The 26,897-nt window shown below is 38.0% G+C and overlaps 1 protein-coding gene across 2 annotated transcripts in view; it reads left to right on the top strand.

The window, feature by feature from the left end:
- Positions 1–26,897, top strand: part of FIGN (fidgetin, microtubule severing factor) — a 117,984-nt gene that overhangs the window by 89,739 nt on the left and 1,348 nt on the right. For both annotated transcript variants that reach the window (XM_073305647.1, XM_073305648.1), the window contains one exon: positions 18,563–26,897. This exon is cut by the window's right edge and continues 1,348 nt beyond it. In XM_073305647.1, coding sequence (XP_073161748.1) covers positions 18,563–20,808 — 2,246 coding nt within the window. In that variant the 3' untranslated portion in view covers positions 20,809–26,897. The remainder of the gene's footprint in view (positions 1–18,562) is intronic.

The raw sequence follows: 26,897 nt of genomic DNA, 5'->3' as shown, positions 1-26,897 counted from the left end.
TTCTTGTTTGATTTTGTGTGTTTCTGGCCATTTTTTTGTTGTAAAACCAATAGAAAAGGTATGAATAAGTTACTGTAACAGAAATAGAGTTGAACAATTGTGTGATTGAGATTATAGTACAGCTACAAAAAAGACAATGCACATTAAATGGGTGTATTATCAATTCATGTTGACTGACTAGAAAAGAATCCTTGATTTTTTTTTTAAATAATTTTATTTTTGTAATGTAAGTGGTACAAACACCTAGATTTAAGACATGCATGTCTGAGAAAATTACCAAGGAGTCATTTAAAGGTACAGTTAGAAAAATGCCTTCATATTATTTTTTTAAATCATTTTATTGATGTTTTTTCATTTATTATCTGTCCCCTAAAGGCTCCTTCACACTGAAGTCCACAGTGGCACTCACTAGTGGGGATGAAGCAGAAAGACCACTGCAGGATTCCCTATTTCAAAGCTGAACCAATATTTACCATTGACACATTCATTTATCTGTGCAGGGTCATTGGAAATCCCCTTTTTCTAGTTTTCCCTTCCATTCAGGGAGCAGTGCTTAAAAGAGCAAACCCCTAGTGTGAAGAGATAGAATAATTCTCAGTGCGGCCAATGGTGCCAGGAATCGAATTAAAGTTGTCCATTTGCAGATGACTGTATGTTGGAGTTCCCCGCATATTCATCCACAGTTCTTGCTGCTGCTGTTCTGTTTACTTGAAATACTATCAGAGGTACTTCAATTTTATTAATTTTTTTTCTGGCAAAAAGTCATCTCTCAACAACAAGAAAAAATGCTGCGAGGGAGTAAACCCCATTTTAAAATGTGTACCTAGAGTTCAAACATTTTATTTCGTTCTTGCTATTCTTTTAAATATGGGTTTGTGTTAGAAATGATTGCAGACTGATATAGTTACAGAGAGGTAAATAATTCCAGAATTTACTTCTTTTGGATGGTTTAATACTTGTCACTTATATTGCTGTTGTTGACACCTTAGATCTCTATTTTGGCATAAATCAAATTTTGACATGACGAAACCTACAGTTTTGTCTCTTTTCACATGCATTATCTCTTCCACGTGAAAAGCACTGCGAAGGCGTGGGCTGCCATTAAATCTTAAATGCCTGCAGTCAACACTAAGAATGCTTCTTTATTTCAGTTTGATTTCCTTTGTCATGAGAGATGCATTTGGTGAATGTATCTGGGAAAGCTTGCAAATTGCCAAAGATTTTTGTAAGAAGGAGCTGAAGAACTTATAGGAAGAATGTAACAAATGTAGGGCATGAAGGCATGAGAATGGTAAAACCTGTCTGCCCCAGGCCCATCAGCCAAAATCCCTATCCTAGAACCAAAATCATGCTCCAGCTGCAAGGTATATTGAAGATGTAGATCTCTGTTCTTGGTGACTGCAGTTGTTTCCTAAGGGACAGATTTGTCCAGGGGAACTTCTACTTGGTGATCACAGTGAGACTACTCAAAGTGTAGAGTATTGCTCATGTGAATAAGGGTGGCAGAATCTGGTCCTAACATAAATCTCTCTTAGCTGGAGTTTGCAGAAAATAATACTTAAAACTTTCCATAATTTCGCTATCCTCTTCCTTATGTTGATAGATGTACAAATTATAGGTGTTGTTTTACAAACAAGCATAAGGGTACCATTACTCATGTGATTAAAACTAACTGTATGAGCATATTGCATTTGTAGGATCAAGCTCCATATCTAACACAGCAACTTCTTTTCATTTGTTTGGATACAACTACCCCGCAAACATATTTTTAATTTAAAAAAAAAGAAAAGTTTACAGAGAATGCCTATGTACCATGCATATAAAAATACACTCTATCTATCTTCATCATGATGCTATACTTGGGAACCAAGTATTGGGGTATTGTAAAGAGATATGGTTGGGTGTTAAATCTAACTGAACACTTACACAAGGGGAAGAGTGTGCCATGAGGAGACACCATGTAATGAGGGCAAGGTGTGCTCTAAAGCAACCCAGAGCTGATTCTAGCCGAATACCTGTAACCGCAACTAGTGTCCTTACTTTGTGGAGCATGGGGGCCTTTTCTGGGCAATATATCGTTTAAAGTACTGGGAGAGACAGTTTAATCATTTTAAGAGTATGCTGTGTAACTGATCTTGGACGTGCCCAGTACTCGCCAGAGATTTATTGAAAAAAAACATTTCTAGCATGACTGTCTTTCCCTCAAAAATAGTTAAAATATGAAATAAAGCAGTCATGCTCAGCAGCAGCTTTCACTGATGCATTTAGGGCATTCCTTCTCTTTAGCAATCCAGACCTTTTTAAGAAATGTCATCTCTGATTATTCTCAGTATAAAATGGCCCATCAAAGCTACCTTGGTGCAACCTTACCTCTTAAATATCAGCCTGCAACCTCTAACCGTTTGTTATCAAGTATCTTTTTGTTCAGTTGTGGCAAACCTCTCGGTGTAATCCTCCTTTTGACATAGAATGAACAAGATGGGACAGCAGCCTTAGGAATTTTTTGTTAAATTACAGATGTATTTATTTAAAATGTTTTGGGCTAATATTTAAAAATTAGCATAAAACTGGCGTATTTTACCACACAAAGGTAATCAGATTGATTTGGGGAATACTGATGTGTAAATGAAATATTCTAAAGGCCATGGGCCAAATAAAGGCCAATATTAGGATTTTGGAGGTACCCAGTGAAGTATGAGGTCAGAGGTCCCATCGTCTCTCAACAATTTCTCCAACCTTTCAGCGCTTCCAGTTAACTAAGTTGCTTCTTTATTCCCGCAATCACCTTACATTTTTCCTTTCTCTTTCTGTTATTCACCCCAAATCTTGACTTGTGTGATAGTGTATTCAAAAAGTAGCAGATACCACAATTGTTATATATCAGTTTTGGGAACTAACCTGCTATTTGGAGTGAGTGGGGTGGCATGAACTTGGTTTGGGGACCTCCTGGCATAGGTGTTGGAACTAGGGGTGCTGGGGGTTCTGCCACTCCTCTTGACTTGAAGTGGTTTCCATCACGTACAGGGTTTACAGTTTGGTTCAATGGCTCTCAGCACCCCACTATAAAAATTGTTCCAACACGCCTGGATCATGGATTTCCCAAGACCCGTTTTTTTAAGAACTCCTTTAACCATCCTATTTTCTAGTAGTTTTTTTCTCTCTCTTTCTCTAGCTTGCACACTCTAACTCTGTCTTTTTGGTTCAGCTTTAATGCTGAAATAGAAGGCAATTGTGGTTACACAAATAGGTACAAAAGGAAAGAGCATATATGGCAGATCTAGGGGAGAGATGCATTTTATTAAACCAATACTACAGTTCATGGAAATCCCATGGCATACCCCATCTCCCTCCATGAACTGGGCGGTAAGGTTTATAGAGTGTAAGGTGCAAACACCTGCATATTGCTTTTTCTGTTTTCATCTCTTCTAAGAACAGAACTAAATTCCAAAATTCCTCCCAGCTGCAGTACAGTATGTGACTTTTGGGAAGATATGCCAATTTAGAGTAACTTAAAGGAAGTGTATTTAGGATTACAGTCAGTGTAGTCTGTCAGGATCGTGTACTTCAAGAATTTCCTTGATGATACACGTTTTTTCTGAGTTCCTTTTCAAACATAGTTGTGTCATTGTTTCCAGACATGAGCAAGAGAGGAAGAAATTATATATTGTATTGTGTATATACTCCAGACCCAAACATTGTATTTGTAGATTTTTCAATATCCATTATAAAAAGTAAACATAGAATCCAAAGTATAAAAGTAAGGAATGTATTTCACATCTCATACTTCAGGGCATAAGGTAATTGGCTGTAGAGGTCAGGCAGGAATTCCCCTACAACCCTGTGTTGAGCAATACACAACTGTCTATCTGCATTATGTTTTTTATTGGCTCTTCATTGGGTATTTTTAATGGCAATGATACAAAGATATGCAAAAATAAATAAATAAAAACTAGATGGACAGGCATCAAACACAAACTTCAAATAATAGAAATAAAAATCAGGGACGACTATCCTGTCCTTGGTCCCTTCCAAACCAGCTTGTGTATATCTCACTTTCACATTTAATTTACTTTATATATAAAAATGTTTCCTAAAACATGGAATTCTTCAGTTTTGTTATTTGTAAGACGTTTCTAGGAAACAATTTTTGTCATGATACTTTGCACCAGACTTTTATAACCGGAACACAAGAGCTTTTTTAACCTCCTTAGGCGCGTGGGCATATTGTTAAATAAGGGCATAATGGGAATTAATGTGGGATATTGTCTACTACAACAAAGAGGATTCCAGACCTGTTGCACAAACATTCTCATCTGGTATAGCCAGACTTTTGTGCTGTTATGCAAACATATCATATTGTAAATGGTGCACCACTAAGCCTGTAGGCACCAATGATACAAGTATGAATATTTCAGAAGGTATTGGTCACAGAAAGTTTTGTCTAGAATTGTTGAGGCCAGTGTTATTCCCTCTTTAAAACAATAAGTCAAACATCTACTGGGGGAATGATCACAGTACACCAAATAACCTTCAACACTATGTGAGATGGCCCTATATTATTTTCCACCCAAAAACAAACAAACAAAAAAGTAAATCCAGATAATGCCATCTTTAGTAGGAGTACAGAAATGTCCACAAACAGTCTGCAATGCCCCCAAGGCTCTGCAGAAAGTGTTGGTGAGCCAGGTGGCACTCTTTTCTATAAAGGCTACATTGTGTCTGTTAAGTGAAGCCTGTTGTAAGGGGTAGTACAGAGGTTCACTCCCCCAGGGGAAGCAACTTGGTTGTACGCTTGGAGCTCCCTGGATATGCTGGTGGTGGTAAAGAATTTCTGCACCTCTGTAAAAAGTGACCAGCAATCTCTGCCTACTTCTACCCCCTTTTGGACAAGTTGCTCCCATGCTCCAGCTCTTCCATGACCACAGCAGAGCCTGTAATTCCAGCCTGCCTTTATGCAGGCAGTGCAATGAGATGGTGAGTCCTGACTCTACTCCTGCATGGCTATATAAAGGCCTACCCAGTCAATACTGAATTAGCGATGCATTTCATGGGAATTCCATGGCATACCCTCTCAACATGATGTTAAGGAGGCACTGTGCTACCGAAAATGCTGTCTTTAGAGATGGGATTTAAAGCATGGGTCCTGGCCACTTATGTTCATTAAGAGTCCATGGCTCTTTTCATAAGAGGTAGATAGTTAGCCTTAATGTTCTGGGAAAATTCCAGATGGTCTGCCTGCCTATGCCTACAGTTTCACCTGGATTATTCACTTCCTGTCCTAAACTGTTGTGTAAGGCTGCGGTGTGGTAGTAAACAGATATGGCATTGAATATTGGGGTAGTAATATTTCAGTGGTGTTAATACATGCCGATAGGGCCTGGTCCTTCAACTGTAACCCTAGCAAGTAGCTGTGTAAATAAAGTTTCCATAATCAGGCCCGGAGGACTCAATGCTCTCAGATGCTAAACCACTCAATTCCTAAGGAAGACAGGGAGCTGTGGTTGCTCAGAATCTCACACGATTGGATCACCTACATGTCGTAAGGTTGGTAAAACACTTACAGGTCTTATATAAAAAGTGTTATAGCCAGGCAAGTTTATGATTTAAAAATCCGTACTACAAATAGAGAGTAGGTTCATAGCCCAAAAGTCCAAGGAGGTGTCGTTTTTGTTACATCTGGGAGTGAGGAAGAAGTTGCAGTGGAGTATTTTTTCTCTCTATGTTAGAACCAGGTGAAGCAGATATAATGATGTCTAAGACATTTGGTGTGAATTTTCAGTTCCCAACTAAAACCCTGATTTTAAATTACTTGTAGACCAAGATATCTGCTGTAATACTGTAGTGAAGGATTTATTGATAAGTAATTGACAATTCAGAGCATCTGTGCTTTCCTAGTCAAATCAACAGTAAAAAACATATGTTCTATATCTTAGAGCATTAGGTTGTCAATCATAAATGATGTGAAGTTTAATGCATTATTCAAAAGTATATGAGGAGGCTCCAAAGAAGCTGCAGGGCCTTTATTAGCTTCTGCTGTCTGTATTAAAAAAAGGAAAAGAAAAGTCTAACTATGAAAGACTTAAAAATGCAGCATTTGGGATTGTGCAATAGTTGGATGCACTAGCAATTGTTTTTGTTTGGATCTGACTACAAATGCAGTTCAGACTTAAGAAACTGGAAGATATTTTGATCTGATAGCTATAAGAACCCACATGGGAATGAGTCCCCCCCCCCAACACACACACTACTTTGTAGTGCAAAGAAGTACATACCACAAAATCAGATGAAACTGGCATTAATTTGGCAGTCTCAGTTCTCATAGCTCTATTGATTGAGAAAGCTGCAAACAGATATAAAGGCTTATTGGCGCCAATTAAGATTACTGACGTTTTGGGGGTTAGGATAAATAAAAAGGTGTTATGAGAGGAATCATCCAGTAATAGAGTTCCCATTAACATCTTACCATAAAGTTCTGATATAAAATCTGAGATCAAGGGAATTAAAGTCTTCTGTAATTTTTTGGTGGTTCCATTATTGATCACTCATCTTCTTCATATGTAGGGTGACCAGATAGCAAATGTGAAAAATCGGGATGGGGGTGGGGGGTAATAGGTGCTTATATAAGAAAAAGTGACTGTCCCTATAAAATCGGGGCATCTGGTCACCCTATTCATATGCTTTCTTCACAATGTCCTGAATGCAACTTCAAAGATTCTCTTTGGTATAATTTTTAGCAAGCAAACCAATATTTACATCATGGTATGTTTTGTCCAAGCGTAAGAGCCCAAAGGTACCAACAGTCTGCTGCATTTCTTATTTATAATTTAGGAACACGTATTATGTCAAGCACAAATCAGTCTAATGAGAGAATGAAATCAGTGACTATTCCCTGAATCAACTCTGTGGATTTTTAATTAGCATAGATCTCATACGCTCAATCCATTTTCTGTTGTGTCTGCGTTAGAATTTGCAGTGTGTTTAGTGTGGGGGTTACTAGTGTACAGAGAGTGGGTATCAGGCTAAATTGAACTTCCTATTGATGACAAACTTACCTCTCACTGATCATTGTGTTTTATGAATAATGTATGTCACAGTGTTACATTGTCTGAGCTATATTTTTTCTTTTACTGTATGAGCATGGTTGTTGGCTGGATAACTACAATGAGGCAATGGCATTTGAGGTATCATATAGAAAAAAAACAGCATTTGTTATTTTCTTTAGGGACATAAAGCAATTTGCTGGCTCTTTCATATAAAGCACTTTCAGCTGTTACTGTGAAGTCAGCACTGGCCAATGTTCCTTCAAGTATCACTTCTTAAACTGTCACTTTTGTTCATTATCACTCAGCTAATGACGACAAAATTTATTATTTGTATGTTAATGACTGGAAATTGTTTACAGATGGTATGGGTTGGAGTACACAGTTGAACAAAGACAAGAGGAGTGAGCAATTTGCATGCCTGGTAGAGGATACCTGACTCATGGTACAATATGGATCCCCAAAATAATCCTGATTGATTGCCATGTAGGACAATTTTTAAACCATTCTAAAATTTTCTCTGGAACTATTAACTGCAATTTAGCTTGAACATAAGACAAGTGTATATTCAAATACACTTGGAAAAAAATATTGCAGTAAATCTAACATCACAGCTACTGATTCCTTGAGCTTAATTATGACACTACTAAATGTGAAAATCTATTCAGTGCTAGGAACACTTTTCACATTACATTCACGCTAAAGATTGGCTGTTAAGAGCTCATTACTGGTAGTTTTCTAAAGAGCGGTTTATTAAACACTGTTACCTAATAAGCATCTTTGGTGGTGCAAATTGCTGAAAACAGTAATGAGTCTGATTAGACTTCTTTTCAATTACGACAGCTTGTCTAGCAAAAAAGAAAAAAAAAGAAAAAAATCTTTCCTTGATGCTTTGGAATCTGGCTACAAGGCACTACATGGTTTAAAAGGAAAATGCCACCTCTGTGTTTCCTTTCCACAGTTCAGTAATGAATAGAGAATTGTCCAAGTAGCCATCCAATTTATACACTGGAAAACTGGATGGACAGCACTGGAAGCACAATCCTGTTTACTTAAAATTTGCCAAAGCTATCTCCACTAATATACCTAAATAGGGTCATTCTGAAGTTTCCTCTGCTTCCTTTTGTTTAAGAATGGAAAGCCATAAATGAGAGAGAAAATTGAAATGATTCACTCCTAACTGGTTTGTAGAGGTTGTGCATTCCTCTGATTAGTCTGATATAACTTCCAATTGTTTCATCTATAAATCTTTTACTTGCTGTCACAAAACTCTTGCAGCTTTCAGACGGCCATGGCCATTAAAACTAACTTTTTTAAAGCAGTGTATTTTCAAAATGTTTTTTTAAAATCTAAGATTCATAAATGTGTGTTTGTGATGTCAGGATGTTTAAATGAGTGTTCTTTAGCTTCTAAACTGAATGAAGGTGTAAAATGTGTTATCTGTATTTAATGGCTGACTCCCCTATTAAATCATTTCTGAATATTACTACACAAATGGGAGAGGGTGGTTAATATAAAACACCTTTAAGTGATTAACTGTCATTGCTGCTGTTTGGTTATGCCAGTAACATTCTAATGCTTCTGTGGGTAGTGGATACAATTCAGTGTTTTTTATCCTGTTAAGTATGTGAATGTTTTTGTTTTTTTTTTAATAATACTGTTTGACATAAAACTGGATAAAAGAAATGCTCAAGTAAAATGTGGAAGCAATTACTATGACTGAAGATATGATAAAAGAAGAACACAAAGACTTGCACAAGAAAGATAGAGTGCAATGTTGCTGGAGAGAATATGAGAGACATGCAGAGCAAAATGAACTAAACTAGTGCAGTAAATGTTAGAACTCTCTGTGTAGAATTTTATAAAAATAAAATTGCATGTATATTTTCAGTGATGAGCATATATTAAGTATGTGTTACAGATACTAGACATTAATAGAATTATATTAAAGTTTGATTATTATGTAATCTGCAACATAATTGTTTACAAAAAAGCCTAAAGTAAAACAATAGTGCATGATTTTCTCCTCACTTAATGGCATGCTGATGTAGTACCATGGATGTCAGGGGTTCCACCTGATTTACACCAATGTAAGAAGAGAATAAACCCCATAAACATTTTAATTGTAATTCCAATATTAGCAAAAAAAAATCCCTTTTGGCTCTTTTGTGATGTTGAAAGGCAATTTCCACGTCCATTCTACCTTTGAAATCCTTACAGTTAACGGATCTGTATATTTCTTGATGGAGAAGGACTTTCATAAGTGTGCATGATCAAACATCCAGTAAAATACTGCAATTTTTGTTTTTAAAACATCACACACACACACAAAGTGCTATTATTCGGCTATACAAATGTGTGCTCATAGTGAGCTTTGACATGTTAATCAGTGGAGCTTGACTTTTGTTTCCTGCAGCACATTTTAAAACTATTTCATCATTAGTTGACTCCTTGCACAATAAAAGAGTGGCCAAAATTATAGCAGAAATAACATTGCTTATGGTGGTTTAAACTGTTGTTAGTGTGCAGCTAGTTCTCGATTAGATTCTTGGTTTGTGTCTTGGAGGCTGTTTACAGAAGAAGTTGACTTAGTACATTTGTTACAAAGGGGGATGACTTTTCTTAATCATCAAGTATAGTTGATTTCTTTCTTTCTTTTTTTTTTTTTTTTTTTAAGTGTCTTACTTTTCCTCCATCCCTTTACACACTCTGTGCCTCAAGACGTGGCTCAACTTTTCCTCTGCAACTGAACTTTGCTCCTTTGAGCAGGGACAAACAGCACAAAACATGAAGAGTTAGTGTAAGCTTTTCTTTCTTTCTTTCTTTCTTTCTTTCTTTCTTTCTTTCTTTCTTTCTTTCTTTCTTTCTTTCTTTCTTTCTTTCAGAAGGATAAAAAAGAGTTTGGTTTATCTAGAGATGAATCCCTCAGTTAAGATGTCCTCTTCATTCAAAGACATATGTGAAAATTATCAACCTTACTTAACAATATTGTCTAGTTCATGAAATAATGCAGTAGTCACCTAAACAGTAAGCATGCAAATAATGAGCTCTTTCCCCATTTTTTAATATTTAATTCAGAAATCTTTTATTGGCTGAGCAAAGAAGAATTTTTGGAATTTATGGAATCCAGTAATTAAAGGCTTTAAGTGGGGGAAAGATTTAACTTAGTGTTTCTAGCATAACAATTTTCTTTCATTATCTTTTTGCTTTTAATCTTGTTTCTCTATATTTGGGGGTAGCAGGAAGGAAAAGGAAGGGGTCATCTGTACTTATAGCCAAGCCTAGAGAGTGAGCAGTGTCGGGCCTCTGCTTTCCTTTAGAGTGAGGTTAGTGCAGTTCTGCTGCCTTCCTTTGGAAGGAAACGCCAGGTTCCCTGTGCTAACATCATCCCTTATTAAGACATAATCTCTCATTATGCAACATGTTTATATTTATCTTCTTGAACGGAAAGGCCAACTCAATAAATGGACATGAGAATATGCTACTTATAGCTGAATGGCATTGTGTTTCTTAGAAAGTCACCGTATACCTGTTGTAGCCGTTGCCTGGGCTTAAGAAATGTGTACAGTATGTGTGTGGTAATGGGAAGGAGGAGGGTGGAGGGGCTCTGCTGTTGCTGCTAAGAGCTCTCTGCTCTTAATCCTGGGCCATGTCAGGAGCATTCTAAAGCAGTTTATCTTCATATGTCGTCTTGTATATAAGAAACAACGCTAAACCCAGCAAAACTCATTTCATATGTAGCTTTTTCCACAGCCTTCAGATCAAAGTTATTTTCTTCGGGCTGGACTAAATTATACACAGGTCCCAGGAGTGAAGGACACTGAATTAATGCACTATGTCACCCAGTACTGGCTATAGAATATTTTTATCGAAGCCTGAGACACAACATCTCTTTACTATTGCATTAAAAATTAATGCACAGATTGCCAAAAAGAGCAAAATGCATAAATAACAAAAACAAATTTTGCAAAGCCTTTGTACAGTTTGGAGTCACCTTAAGCAGCAGTTTTTTAAAGGCTGGTATTAGATATTTCTAAATATACATTTAATCGGTATTTGTTCTCCTTAGGTAATTAGCAGAGAGGTACACTAATCTCAATAAAACAACTGTATATAACTTCCTGTGGCAGTAGGTGTTGGAACTGGCATTTTTAAAAAGGTAGGAATGCACTGTTCATTCTAGGCAGTGCCATGAGGTTATGAGCCCCTATACATTTGATTTTTTGACCCATGTTAGTTTAGTGTATTGGATCAAAATTGACTACAGTTTATTTCAAACTTACTGAAATTGATCTTTGCCTTTGCAGACTTAGGGAGACCAGGTCCATGTAGGCAAATCTCTGGAATTAACCCTCTCTAAATATACACATAGCTATTTGGGTTTAATACAGGACAGTGACTGAGATTTAAAAAAATATCATAGTGGCATAAACTGAGGCTTGCACAGTTTGCTGCTGATGTTAATTGGAAGTAAGGATGCAAATTTTTCTAATATAACAAAAACAAAGTCTTTACCATTATTGGAATTTTGGTCTTAAAAGTTGGACACTGAATGCAATGCCCATTTCTGATTGTTGATATTTAAACAGAGATTGGTTCCAAATATGTTGAAAAAGGCATGATATAAATGAGTGTTAGGATTCAGCGTCCCTTAAAGCTCTATTTATCCTGCACACAGTTTGTCTGAATAAAGCATGTTCCTTTATTGCAGTTTAACCCCATTTATCCCCATGCACTAGTACTCACCTGTTATTTACACAAGGAAGAGAAGGTCGAGACTACAGAACAAGGGGAGTGCTCTTTTGTGATATAGAACATACATATTCATTAACTCTGCTGTCCCTATGGGCACTTGTCGTATGTTCTGATGATCTTCGTATGACAAAAGGAAGTGGGGATAAAAGGGGAATTGCCTCAATGGATTGAAGATAACACGAGAAAAGGTAAAAGACACACCATGACAAATGGGCTACCAAACAGTAACTTTAAAAGTAAACTAGAAGCTTGTACCAGAAGAAATACATGTGATCTGTGATCAATAGCAGTGTATATACAGAGCAAAATATTACAAATAAAAACATAATTAGAAAATCAGAAATGGACCGAAAAACCTAGATATGAACCTCTAGGAACTCTGAGAAAATTTAGCTCTCGATCTGAGCTTTGCATATCTAGCCCATCATTACTGAAAATCCATGTTTCTTCCACCTACTTGCTAAAACATCAATTCAGGATTCCGTGTTTCGCCTGCAACAACTGATGGCATGACAAAGACAAATAAACAGCGCAAGTATTACTTCTAGTCTGGTTTCAGGGGGTGCTGTTTCTACACTGGCAAGGGAAATATTGGATCCTGAACACTAGTCTTGGAAAGGAAACAAAGCAGGAGATTACTTTCAGCTATCCAGTTTAAAATTGTTGTGTGTGTTTGTTTAAAGCTCCAATTTAAGTCAATGATAGCTTAAGTGCCTACTTCAGTGGGAGCAGGATCAGACCCTAAGTCTGAATATGTGTGTGTATATATATATTGCTTTTCAGTACACCAAAAAATAGTATCCAATAGTATATTCTGCTATAATCAGTAAAAACAAGTCTTACCAAATTGACTATTATAGTTATCAAAATCCCTGCAGTTACACTGCAATAGTTATACTGCTTCTCATGTTGATGGAGGCATGAATTTTGCAGAAGGGTTGTCAGGTGGTATGTTAAATGATCTAAAGTAGATTGTGGCAATGCATATGTATTCAGTGGACAAAAAAAGGACATTTTTCTTACAATTACAGTGGCGTTTTTTGTGCACTTGTGCTTTCACCTAGCACCCACTCAGAAATTATTTTTGTGAGTTATTATTTGTGCAGCACCCACACCTTGCTAGACTGTTTACAATTATGGCCTTTCCTCTGAGGAATTTGCAATGTAAGATGATAATGTACAGATGCAAAGAATCAGAATGGGTAACAACAAAAAAGCCGCATGTATGAATGGTAGTGTGGCAAAATGTCTTGTAATACCAATTTTTTTTCTTCCTTATTATGCAGTTGTTTTAAAGGAGCCTATGAACACTTTTATATGTGTAGTGGGAGTAGCGTTAAGGGAGCACTTGGGTTTGTGGAATTATTTGAAGAAATGCATCTTATATTTGTGTGTGTCAATCTTGCGTGTAAAAAAGGACCTGACAGATACGTGCATAAATGGATTCACCTACAGTATGTAACAATAACTAATCAATGCAGTTACAATATAAGGCAGGGAGTATTTGGCTGAGAACAAAATACATTACACCTAAGGGACATCACCACCATTACAGATAAATTGATATTTCTGAATTTGCATAGAAAGAGGTCAATTCAGTGCATAAGTAATACGTGTTGTCCACATTGACTGTTGTTTCTCTGTCCATTCGTCTCTGTCTATCTTTTTTAATTTCATAGAGCTTTTGATGTCATGGGATCTTAACTATACCTGCTAAAGAACATTTAGTCAGAAACGCCTTTGTGATTTTTTAAAAGCACTGCTTTATGTAAATGAGAAGGAATGGGGGGGGGTGGAGAATAAAAAGTAATTTGCTGTAAATGTATTGTAATTTGCAGTCGTGAGGTGTGAAAGTGTGATTTAAAGGAATAATCATTTGACAGTATTTAAATTAGATAATTGGGACACAATAGTTTGAAACTACAGGTTCTAAGAATCATTCTTTAAGCAGTTCCAAGCTCCCAAATGTGTTGTGTATTTGTAGTTGTTTTAACGTGCTAGTGACTTTAGGGAATATACACATAACAGAGCTAAAAACAGTATGGTTTAAAGAACGGTTGGAATGGCACCTATTAGGTGACAGTTGTTCTCAGGACATCTGCTAACAGTTGAAGTTTAAAAACCTGATCTTGCTCCCATTGAAGTCAATGGCAAAACTTCTATTGACTCAAATGGAAGCAAGGCTGGACCTTAGCATGAAAATGCGGACAACACTTTAAAATCTTGTTTTCCCCAGGTTTACATCATGTGGGCCCTGGCCTTGCCCTCTGATCGGCATGGGTGGAGCCTTGTGTCTGTGCAGCATCCCATGAAATGAAGGGGGTTCCTCCTTCCTCCTGTTTAAAATAACTAGTTAGTATATGTTTTTGGTCTCATGTTATTTTGAAGGTTCAAGACAACCCCACACCCTGCCATCACCTCAATCCCTGCCATTCTTGAAAGAGTTGTAACTCATTAGAATTGTTGGGATATGCTGAATCGTAAACTATTTCTTCTCCCTGCCTCCCCTGAAATGATACGCCTTGCTAAAGTTTCTAATACAAATCTCATATTGAATCAAGAGAAAGGTTGTAACATAAACTAGTCAATTAAAGTTCAAAGGAGGGGTGCTGCTTTGCATTTATCTCTTAGTGGGTCCAACCCTGTGAGATGCTGAGCTCTTTCAACTCCCATTGAAGTCAATGTGGATTGAGAACACTCTGCACCTTACAGCAGACACTCAGTATCTTGAAGGATTAGGCCCCATATGTGCATCTGTGATGCCTAGGAAGAACTTGGACGTGTTAAAACACTGCCAGGCTTTAAATTGCAGTTTCCTTATACTTATTCCTTATTGTCAGTTAATTTTGTCACAAAGCTAGCATTATTTGCATATAGTTTTTATCTGTAAAGCTGAAATTGCAAGTATACTTCTGCTTTATGGAATTAAGTGTATAACACTCTGCAAGTCTTATTTAATAAGTTTTGCATTTTCAGATTAAATACATAAAAGCAGAAGGAAAAAAAGAGTGATTAAACATTGAGTAAAAACGGAATTGTATAATAAAGTTGTTGGCAATGATAATTATTCTAAATGTAGTCCAAACAGATCCAGCTGCTTAGAATTATGGAGGAGAAATGTAAAATAATGCTGTCAAAAGAAAAATAAATGCTTAGGATTTTTAGCACGGTACCTGCTGCTTATATATAACATGTTAAATTATCTTAAAAGCAATTTTCTGTTAAATAGCATTCTGTATTTAAAGAATTGAATTGTTGCCTTATGCATTTTGCTGTCCAGATTAATACAGTTTACACACTTATTTCATAAATGTAGATAACATTAGTTGATTCCTAAGTTAGCACGGGTTTAAAAACATATAGCCTTACTTTGCTTGGTTTTATTTTCACTAAACATTTAAGCAATTACAAATATGCCCCACGAATGACTGCTTATTATTTCAGAATTCAGAGTATGTTAAAAGAATGCAACTTCTAACTACATTCTTATTAGCTGACTTTACCCTTTGATATCAGCCTTAGCATGCCTAAAAGAAAACACCAAAAAAGCTCTGTCAAACAAAAGAGAACAGAACAAAAATAATGCTCCCACAAACACCGAGGAGCTATGAGGGGAAAAAAAGAACACATTTGCTCACCAGAAAAAGTGCAAATTGCATTTTTTATTCTGACTCATAAGTTTGACCCTTGTGATCACTATTTACAAAAGGAGTTAAGCAACAAAGTTTTTTTTTTTTTATGCTCATTCAAATTAATGTCAAATTGAGGAAAAAGCTCTTTGTGCCCCCAGGTCCAAGACAGCCTAGTGGACTTCACATAAATACATATTTCTTCAGTGTGTACTAATATAAAGTAGGTTTCAGAGTAGCAGCCGTGTTAGTCTGTATTCGCAAAAAGAAAAGGAGGACTTGTGGCACCTTAGAGACTAACCAATTTATTTGAGCATAAGCTTTCATGAGCTACAGCTCACTTCATCGGATGCATGTAGCTCACGAAAGCTTATGCTCAAATAAATTGGTTAGTCTCTAAGGTGCCACAAGTCCTCCTTTTCTTTTTGCTTATGGGACACCGTACAATAGATGTTGTTATACTGTGGCATAGTGAATAGCTTCTTTTATTTTACTAAAGTGGCCTCTCATTCTTTCACTTGGCAGTAAAGGCATTTTGCCCAAATTACAAAATGCACATTCATTAACTAATACACAAGTTTTGCCCAAACTGTCTGCAAAAGTAAAAGCTGTGTCCGTGCCCATTTTACTTTATCTTTCTCGTAACTTTCACTGCAGCTAGCTGCTGAATTCTTTTCCAAGACCCTTTCTCATGGCACTCATTTATGTGTATCTAGTGAAGCATCAATCTACTCACGTTATTGTGCATCTATATATAACAGAACCCTTCTGTGTTGTGGTAACCTTTCAAGCCCAACATCACAGAACATGGATAACACACATATATATCTAAATATTTTACAGTGCGAATGAATTTGCATGTCTTTTAGGCAGTTTTGTGTTACAGAAATGTTAATATTTTTTCCTTTTAAAAAGGTTGGAAGTAAATCCCACAATCCTAGGAGAATTTTGGATGCTGGCTATTTGCGATTAGCTTTTGGCAATTTACTCTTAAGATTTCTAGCTGAATTTAACAAAAGTATGATTTCTGAAAAACTGCTGCTGGTTCCTCATTAAAACTACAAATTTCATAACTGAGTGAGATTTCACACAATTACATGATACATTTCCCCTTTTAAAATGCAATGGTTGAAACATCAGAAACAATTAGCAAAAAAAGATTAAATTAATTCCAAATGAAAGTAATCCATCTGCCAATAACTCAGCCTCAGAACTACATTTGTCAAAAGAATTTCTATAGGCTACAGAGTAACTGGATAATGGTTAACAGGCATTTTTCTTCAAGTTGTCATAAGTGCTTGAAAAATGGGGAGGGGGGATTAGGGGCGGATAGAACTGGGAAAAAACAAACAAAAATCCCACCAGACCTAATCAGTGGCATGCTCGTGTGGAATGAGATCTGCAGTATTTGTACTAATAAAATATAAGGCTCAATTAAGCTTTACTTTGCAGTTTTCAGGCTAAATTTAGCTGATTTAGTGATTTGCAGACGACTCCTAAAAATAAATAAATAATCCAAATACATATTAGTGCAACTGCAATAAAATATATTTTCAAATGAATCCTGTTGCTTTCTTCATTTATTGTGTAATTACTGTAATCCTTCCCACCTTGTTTTCAGTATTTCTTAATCATTAAGTCGGAAGCATGACAGCAGTGCCAGCCCTGGCGTGATTCTCTTTGACTAAAACCTTGTAAATTAACACAATTAGCACAGCATCATCCTGCTAATTAACTTCCAGTGTCTGGTGCAGCGGTTTTGCAAACAAGGAAGAGAGGGAGTCAGAAGGGAATAAACATGCCATTCTGTTACCAAACTGTGTGCTGTGTTAGGTTTAGCTCAGTGAGGCTAAGCTGGCCATGTCAGATGCCAGAGTCAAGCAATGAAGAGCTAAAGGGGTTGGGGGGAAAAACAGGAGGGGGTAGAAGCTGTCAAAATAGACTGCAGTAATTCAGAAGGGAGCTAGTGCCACAGATGCTTCATTTAGACTAGGCCTCCTCCTTATCAGGGAATCTGTGCCAGAGGGCGCAAGACTGTTTGCAAAAATCACTTTTGGTAATACGAGAGAGATTAAGGTGGCCTATTTGATACAGCTGTACAAAAATCAGGAACTGTCTACCATACACAGGTAAGAGTTGGAGGGGTTATTATAATACTTGTAAATTGCTCTTACTGCGTATGATGGATTTAAAAAATCATCCCATTATTTGCGAGATGAATTGCTTTAAAGTGATAGTCACACAAGCACATTTTGTTATTTAGTTTACTGTACTGACAGGGCTGATAGCCAGCAGTGTGTGTCACCGAACTTTTAGGGGCTAGACTGCATTTCTTTTCTTTTTTCGGTACCCTGGAGGCTCTGAGGGGGGGGAAGAAAAAACAAGCAAGGAGACCGACAGACAAGTAATGCTTGTTTTTTTTCCCAGAGCCTCAACAACAGAACTGAGAGGCAGAAAGGAGCCAGTTGTAATTCATACCGAGTTGTAGGCTTTGTGTGATGAAAGCGACGGAGCGCTGCCTGGGAGATTGCTTTGCTGCACTCCACGAAGCAGATTTGAAACTGTCGTGGACCACTTTAGATGAGAGTTGGATTATGGAATGACCTGCTATGTCTGTGTCATATTGTTCTGCGCAGGGTGCATTATACTGTGCTAACTAGGTGTTCAGTACCAAATAAGAGAGGTATCCTAGATGTGATCTGTCAGCTGTGTCTCATATTTTTATATTGGTTAAAATATAAAACTGAAACTGTGATAAGAGAAGACAGAACAGTTGGGTATCTTGTATGTTAACAAAAATCCACACTCTGGGTACTTAAAATATATTGGGTCTTGTTTAATTACTTTAAGTAATCTGGCTTTAAGAAAACAAATCTCCCCCCCCCCATCTAAATTAGCAAAAGTACGGCTGTGTGTGTGTGTCTATATTAAACAAACCTGACTATTGATAGTGTTTTACAAAGACATTCAATTGCATGTGTAGTGTGATTTTTTTTTTTTAACTCTATAGTATAAATACAGTTGTCACTATGCAGGTAACTAAAGAAATATAAACAGATAACACTTTTAAAAATTCATTTTCAGAGCATCTGAAAATGGCTCAGACCACTGTTAACTGTGTTTTCCCCCCAACCCTAGGCTTGAAGATGCAGTGGACGCCGGAGCATGCACAGTGGCCAGAACAGCACTTTGATATCACTTCGACTACCCGGTCTCCTGCTCACAAGGTGGAAGCATACCGTGGACACCTGCAGCGCACCTATCAATATGCCTGGGCCAATGATGACATCTCTGCTCTGACTGCCTCAAATCTATTGAAAAAATATGCAGAAAAGTATTCTGGTATTTTAGAAGGCCCAGCCGACCGACCCATCCTTAGTAACTATTCCGACGCTCCGACAGCACTGGTGAATGGTCGGAAGAATGAAAATGAACCCTGGCAGCCTTCTTTGAACTCGGAGAGTGTTTATCCTATGAACTGTGTCCCGGATGTTATTACTGCCAGCAAAGCTGGAGTAAGTGCAGCCCTCCCTCCAGCAGATGTCTCTGCCAGTATAGGGAGCTCACCTGGGGTGGCCAGTAACCTGACAGAACCTAATTATTCTAGTAGTACCTGCGGAAGTCATACAGTACCTAGTCTTCATTCAGGGCTCCCATCTCAGGAATATGCCACAGGATACAATGGATCTTATTTACATACTAGTTACAGTAGCCAGCCAACACCTGCACTTCCCTCACCTCATCCATCCCCTTTGCATAGCTCTGGCCTCTTACAGCCACCACCACCGCCACCACCAGCCCTTGTCCCAGGGTACAATGGGACTTCTAACCTCTCCAGTTACAGCTACCCATCTGCTAGTTATCCTCCTCAAACTGCTGTTGGGCCTGGGTACAGCCCTGGTGGTGCCCCACCTCCCTCAGCATACCTGCCTTCAGGAATTCCTGCTCCTACTCCTCTCCCCCCTACCACTGTACCTGGCTACACCTACCAGAGTCACGGTTTGACGCCCATTGCACCATCAGCTCTGACAAACAGTTCCGCAAGTTCTCTCAAAAGGAAAGCTTTCTATATGGCAGGGCAAGGAGACATGGACTCCAGTTATGGAAATTACAGCTATGGCCAACAGAGATCTACACAGAGTCCCATGTACAGAATGCCCGACAACAGCATTTCAAATGCAAACAGGGGGAATGGCTTTGACAGAAGTGCTGAAACATCATCCTTAGCATTTAAGCCAACAAAGCAGCTAATGTCCTCTGAGCAGCAAAGGAAATTCAGTAGCCAGTCCAGCAGGGCTCTGACACCCCCTTCCTATAGTACTGCTAAAAATTCATTGGGATCAAGAACAAGTGAATCCTTTGGGAAGTATACCTCCCCAGTAATGAACGACCATGGGGATGAGCACAGGCAGCTCCTCCCTCACCCAATGCAAGGCCCGGGACTTCGTGCAGCTACCTCATCCAACCACTCTGTGGACGAGCAACTGAAGAATGCTGACACACACCTCATTGACCTTGTAACCAATGAGATTATCAACCAAGGACCTCCTGTGGACTGGAATGACATTGCTGGCCTAGATTTGGTAAAGGCTGTCATTAAAGAGGAGGTTTTATGGCCGGTGTTGAGGTCAGATGCATTCAATGGACTGACTGCTCTACCTCGGAGCATCCTTTTATTTGGACCTCGGGGAACAGGCAAAACATTAATGGGTAGATGTATAGCTAGTCAGCTAGGGGCCACATTTTTCAAAATCGCTGGCTCTGGGCTTGTCACAAAGTGGTTAGGGGAAGGAGAAAAAATTGTTCACGCTTCCTTCCTCGTGGCAAGGTGTCGCCAGCCCTCAGTGATTTTTGTTAGTGACATTGATATGCTTCTTTCATCTCAAGTGAGTGAAGAACACAGTCCAGTAAGTCGGATGAGAACCGAGTTCCTTATGCAGCTGGACACTGTTCTAACTTCTGCTGAGGACCAAATAGTAGTAATTTGCTCCACAAGTAAACCAGAAGAAATAGATGAATCTCTTCGAAGGTACTTCATGAAACGACTTTTAATCCCACTTCCTGACAGCACAGCGCGGCACCAGATAATAGTACAACTGCTCTCACAGCACAATTACTGTCTCAATGACAAGGAGGTTGCACTGCTTGTCCAGCGCACAGAAGGCTTTTCTGGACTGGACGTGGCTCATTTGTGTCAGGAAGCAGTGGTAGGCCCACTCCATGCCATGCCAGCCACAGACCTTTCAGCCATTATACCCAGCCAGCTGAGGCCAGTTACATATCAAGACTTTGAAAATGCATTCTGCAAGATACAACCTAGCATATCTCAAAAAGAGCTTGATACATATGTTGAATGGAACAAAATGTTTGGTTGCAGTCAGTGATACTTCTTTAAAAAAAAATTGAAATGAATGTTGGCACACACACAACCTGCTACATAGGGTATAGAACCCCTTTTCAGTAGTGTTAAAATTGCCAAGGGTACTGGGAAGACTACAGTTATTTTGCATCTAAAGAGTTAGGGTAGACTTGAAGGAAAAGTGCATCAAGCAAGAGCTGTTGATCTGAAAAACCACACATGACAGAAAGCATATGTTGATGCTCAGTTCTGTTCAAGCTAGACAACACTCACCAAGGAGCAAGGTGCAAGTGGGTTGATTTCAGAAGGACATGAACCCTGTGTGTTGATTCCATTCTGCTGTTCTTGAGATTTAGTTGCTGTCAAGTGCCTGAAGTGGTGCTTTATTTTTTGTTTGCCTCACAATTACATTGGTGGCATGTGCTAATATAAAGAGCTTTAACTTCAAACATTATTGGACTAAAGAGATGAACGGTTGTGTTGCGACAGAGAACCAGATTTTTGCTATTCTAAGAGCAACAGTATTCCTCAATCCTGTCTGTTCTGCAGTATTAAACTAAGAACAGGTAAAACAGGGTAATGGTAATCTGGACCTTAATTTCTGCAGTTCATTTCTTTTAATGTTCTGTCTGCAAAAACTCAGGAAAGTGATTGTGATTTGTACAGTACCTCAAAGGAATGTGTTGAAAGCACTATGTACTGCTGAGAGTTATAGGCTAGGCTTCAATGTTACTTTATATTAAATATGTATGTTTACCTCAACAATTGGAAAATGGCAAAGAAATTACTTTGAATGTATCCAGGAAAATACTGAAGTGTGATATGAATGAATCTTTACAATTTTAAAGTAGAAACAGAAGGATTTCCCAGTGTTAAGAAATGGGTCTTTTGCCAATTTTGGGGATCAGACCAGAGCAGAATAATTCTCTTCATGTCAGTAAACTGGAAGAGTATTTAGTATATTGCTCCTTGATAATTGTGTGATACAGTCTTTAAAAGGTGCACAGATGAAAAGAGAGCCACTTAATCAGTTTATATTATCATCTGGAACGGTTAAACATGAGATTTGGTAGGACTCCGAGAAACAAATTCCCTTAAACTATGACTTCAGGCATTTTATTTCTTGGCTCTAGTTGTAGTTTTGTGGTTATTTCGGTAAGGCTGAAGGGAATGGAATCATTGTAGGTCACTGGCATAGCTCTAGTTGCAGGACTGTTCAGAGCAATGCAGTAGACTGTGACCAAACAATAAAAATAACAAAGCAAAACTGAACCCTCAAAGTACATTTTTTCCCCTCGCAAACTGTAAAGTTTAGTTTTTATTGTATACATATGGCTCCATTGTCCTTACTGCAATCTTCATTTAGTATCTGTTAGAAATCTTCCAGGATGGATTGTGCCCACCATTATTTCTACCTCAGTTTTGTTACATTTCTCTTGGAAAGCAAAGTAAGAAATAGAGCAAAAAATTAAAGTCAGATTACATTAGGAATGCTAACCTGCTCAACGAGTTTCAGAGAGCTGCTGTTTTCCCTCAAGTCAAGTTTCTCTCTGTACGTTACATGCTCTCCTTTCTCTCCTCCCCCCACTACACATACTACAGAGTCTTCCTTCTGGAAAGACTAGCCGGCATGTGTGGCATTTTGCTCAATTCTTCCCCCGCCCCACAGTGTCTTTCTTTTTATCCTTTAATGCTTTATGTGCAACTCTTTTCATGACAGCTGACTGATGTTGGGTAATGTCTCTGAACAGGAGCAGAGTATGCTGCAGCTGCCCAAAGCCTCTGCCACTGCATGAGCAGAACAGCCTTGCTTTTTATTTTATTATATTTTGGTTTTCTTTAAAGAGACAGTAACAAAACTGATGCATAGCACTGGCATTGATTGTTTCTGTTAAGTAATGTACATTCAAAACCATTAAATAAATGCACTGAAAAGCCCCAAGAAGAGAGCTACCAATCTGTTACCAGATCATGTTTGTCTTCTTTAAAAAAAAAAAAAAATTATACAGATCTCAATGTGAAATCACTTGAAACATTTCACGTTTAGAAAGCTAATGAGGGATTTCATGATATTGCTGGGAATTTGACTCTTGATTACTGCTTTCCTTTACCTTTCTTTTAAAATATAGATAGATAAACCAGAGCAAATAAACCAAAATTTAATTTAAGAAGAATTCCTGGCAAACATTTAGTCAATCTATAGTTTATGTTTTAAACATGAAAGTACCATTTTTAAAACAGTGCCTTTCATTAAGGATACAGAAAGTAAGACTTAAATACACCACCTGCTTTTTCAACAAGTGACTAACATACACAATCATTCTTCTGACCCACTCTTTCTGCTTCCTCCCAAGCCCCCTCTTCTGCCATTTTACCTTCCTTAGTGTTGGTAAATTCTGAGATCCCCATTAACTGTAGGTTCAAGTTTTACTATTGCAGGTTGCTGACTCATTTTCGGTCTTAGACAATATATTTCATGTCTGCCGTCAAGCTGTGCTCATCTGAAAGTAGGGTGACGAGGTGTCCCAATTTTATAGGGACAGTCCCGATATTTGGTGCTTTTTTTTATATAGGCTCCTATTACACACCACCACCACCCTCTGTCCCGATTTTTCACACTTGCTATCTGGTCAGCCTATCTGAAAGGTTCAGGCAACTTTTGACAAACCAACTCTTGCTTAAACCACTTCTGATAAATCCATAATATTAACAGTTTTTTGTGACTAGTAAAAGTAATGCCAAATTCTGGACTGCACGAGTGTATTTTTTTCCCCACCTTTTACCTAGAACACAATTAAATGAAGTTATAGATACTCATTTTGGCTTCCAGCTTTACATCATTATCTATAAAAATACACTCTGAGAAACTGACTGCTGAATTGTATCTTAATGAACATGACAGGCAGGCAGAAAAGCCAATGGGAAGATGCGAGTACCACAAGTTCAGATTCCAGGGGCTTGATTCAACCCTGCAGGCACGGAAGGCTGGACATTTCACCCCCCCGTCTCGCAGCTGCACCTGGGGCTAGGAGGTGAGTGGATTCACCCTTCTCCCAAGGAAGGGCAGTTTTTTCTTGCACCTCTGCCCTTCCTTTGAGGTCTTGTTAGAGAGGGCAACCATAAAGTATGGTCAGAGCTCTGCCAGGGGAAGTTCCTTGGAAAATACACTCAGCCAGCCCTTCTCCAGTGTGTTCAGGCTACATCTTCTCCCTTGACAGAATTTAGGGCTGAGCTGGCAACTTCCAGGCCCCTCTGGTTAAATAGGGTTGTGCACGCCTTGTGTGGCTCTGATCTCCTGAAGGCATGCTTCCAGCCATGAGTGTCCCAGCAGGAATGAAGCAATCCCCAGGACCTGAGCTCTCAAACTTGGATATGTCAGAAAGGTTAAGATCACTTTTGGGCGGGGGGGACAACCAACTTCCTCAGGCTGCAATATTTGCTAGTTTTTGAAAGAGCTTTGCAGGAAGCTGTTTGCTGTCTGTTGCAATTGGTCATAGCTGTGGGTGGGTCATGCTGCAGCTACAGAAGTGCATAAGACGTACAATTTCAAGTACTGGGGTTTTCTTGGATTTTAGGGAATCTGGGGTAAGATCATTAATGAATTACAGCTATATCAGCCTATCAGCATAGAAGCCCATCAGGTCTGCTTGTAGTTTTGATAACTGAGAAGACCATTTTACATCCGCTTATGCACTTTTCTACCGCTGCAGTAACAATTCTAATAGCAGCAACAACAAAATAAAGTGGAGGAATATTTTTGCAAGCTGAAGGATCAATATCAATTCAAGGGTTTTTTTTATAATGACCTTATGTGAGAGACAAATGGAAATACTCTACACTTCTGGCATGCCTCTCTCCAAAATATTTAGAACATTAGTGATGATATTGAAAAGTTTGCTGACTGAGCTGATCAATGGAATGTGAAGGCAGTTTACTTTAAGGCTATTTACTTTCACACAGAATATTTATCTATTAGTCAGTTTGTATTCCACTCAACGGCAGATAGAGGGGGCAACATGTTTTCTTGTGTGTTTCAAACCCATGATGGAGAAAATAAACCATTCCACTAAACTACGTAGGCTAATCAGCATCTGGGAAAGCGATGCCAGCTGCCCAGAAGCTAGGCTCTGTAAAATAGTACAAGGTCATTTTACATGGGCTTGCATAGGACGTTGCTATTCAGTTTTCAGAAGAAAATAATGTTGTGTAAAACTCCAAATCATTCCAATCGTTGTTTTGTAAACTTCAGTATATTTACATTCAAAAGCAAACTTTGGAATCCATACAGGGTTTCCACTATCTGAAAGTACATACAGCTTTAGGTATAAGCCCATGTGTTTCTACTGTCTGAAAATACATACAGCTTTAGGTATAAGCCCATGTGTTTCCTCTTAACCAGTGTATCATCAGCTAGAGTATATTGTATAAAATTGAAGGATACATGTCATCGTAAAATGAGGCCACTGAAATAAACTTCTAAAATTCTCCTTTCACTTACACCAGTGTGAAATGGGTATAACCCCAATGACTTCACTGGAGTTTCACCCAGGAGAGAAGAGTCAACTCCAAAATGTATAAGCTATGTCCGTTGGTTTTTCATCATCAGATCTGCAAGCTAACATATATGCTATTTACAGCACTAACTCCCTTTCATCTTGTATGTGTGCCTATGTGTATATAATATTTATATGTACATACACACCAAGTCCAAGTAATATTTTTGTCTCTTTCCTTTGAGAAGTAAACACTTTCTTTTTGTTTAATTGCCTGCAGAATTATGTGAAGCACATTCATAGCCATGGCGGTATTAGTATTTCAAAATTCAAAAAACAAAACAAAACAAAAAACCCAGCTGTACTGGTGACTAACCAATACATGAACTGAAGCTCATACTCTGCAAAGACCTTTGGTTGACATTCGATTTTGAACCTGCCAGATGCATTTTTGTGAACCAGGGATACTGCATCTTTAATGAACAAGTCTCTACTCTTTCCCCTGTTTTTAAATACAACACAAGCAGTGTAGCACTAGGCACTGCAATTGTCAAAGACAATTAGACTGAAAGCAGGAAAATTTCACCTCCCTGTCTCAGTGATATGTAGAATGTCGGCAGTGTGGGTCAGCCTTGCCACAGAGTTGTGTGAGAATATATGAATCAGTCCTATAGAATGTTAAATATTTATAAAATGCTTCTGTACTACACCAAGGTTGGGAGCAAATTCATTCCTTCTTGTTGTCTTATAATAGAAAAAAAGAAGCAAAAGATTATTTCCAAACCTAAACTTCGTGGAGTTTTTTTTTTTCTATTTTCTGTTTTGTTGTTGTTTGTACTTGTGATTTATATACAGTCGCTAGAAACTTTTCATTTGCTTTTTAAAAAATATTTTTTTCATCAGATGTGTATTCAGACCTTTGTTCTTTAAAACCATTGCTACCTCATTGCTACATATTGTACATGTAGTATTTATTTGTTGTCTTTTTTTGAATGTCATGCATTTCGTAAGAAAAAGACTTGTCCTTGAACCTGAACAGTCTACCTCAGAAAGACTGTCTTTACACTGAACAGTATTAACATCCTAAACGATAAGACGTATTAGCGAAGTGTGGCAGGGTAGATAATGCACAAGTACTTGGGATACTGATGGACTTTTAATTGTACTTATAACACAAGACTGCTTAAGGGAACTTAAAGGAAATTATGCACTGTGTAGGTCTTCATCAAGGTCCCATTTTTGGCATGCTACAAGAAACTGCAGCTTTATTTGGCTGTACCCTTCTACAAGAAATTTTAGTTGTTTCAAGCATTCTTTTGCATTGGCAATCTGGCTACTTTTTTTTTTTATATATAATCTATTCTATTGACTGAGGTACAGTACTCGGCTCTTAAATTTTAAAACAAATTATAGTACTTACAATTATTTTTATCTGCAGTCTTCAGTGATGTAAAGTGTCTCACACTGTAATTCTGTGACTTCCTGTATAATTAATGAAAACAAACTGTAGTTGTAAGAGTCTGTGCAAGGTTTTAACATAAACCAAAAAAACAAAAAAGGCACTTCCCAAAGGATTTAACACATATGGAGTCAAGGTGCTCACAAGTTCTGTAATCAAAAG

This window comes from Lepidochelys kempii, chromosome 11 (assembly GCF_965140265.1).
Source record: "Lepidochelys kempii isolate rLepKem1 chromosome 11, rLepKem1.hap2, whole genome shotgun sequence".
Lineage (NCBI taxonomy): Eukaryota > Metazoa > Chordata > Testudines > Cheloniidae > Lepidochelys > Lepidochelys kempii.
Note: the sequence above shows the minus strand (reverse complement) of the source record. Positions and strands in the feature narration are given on the sequence as shown.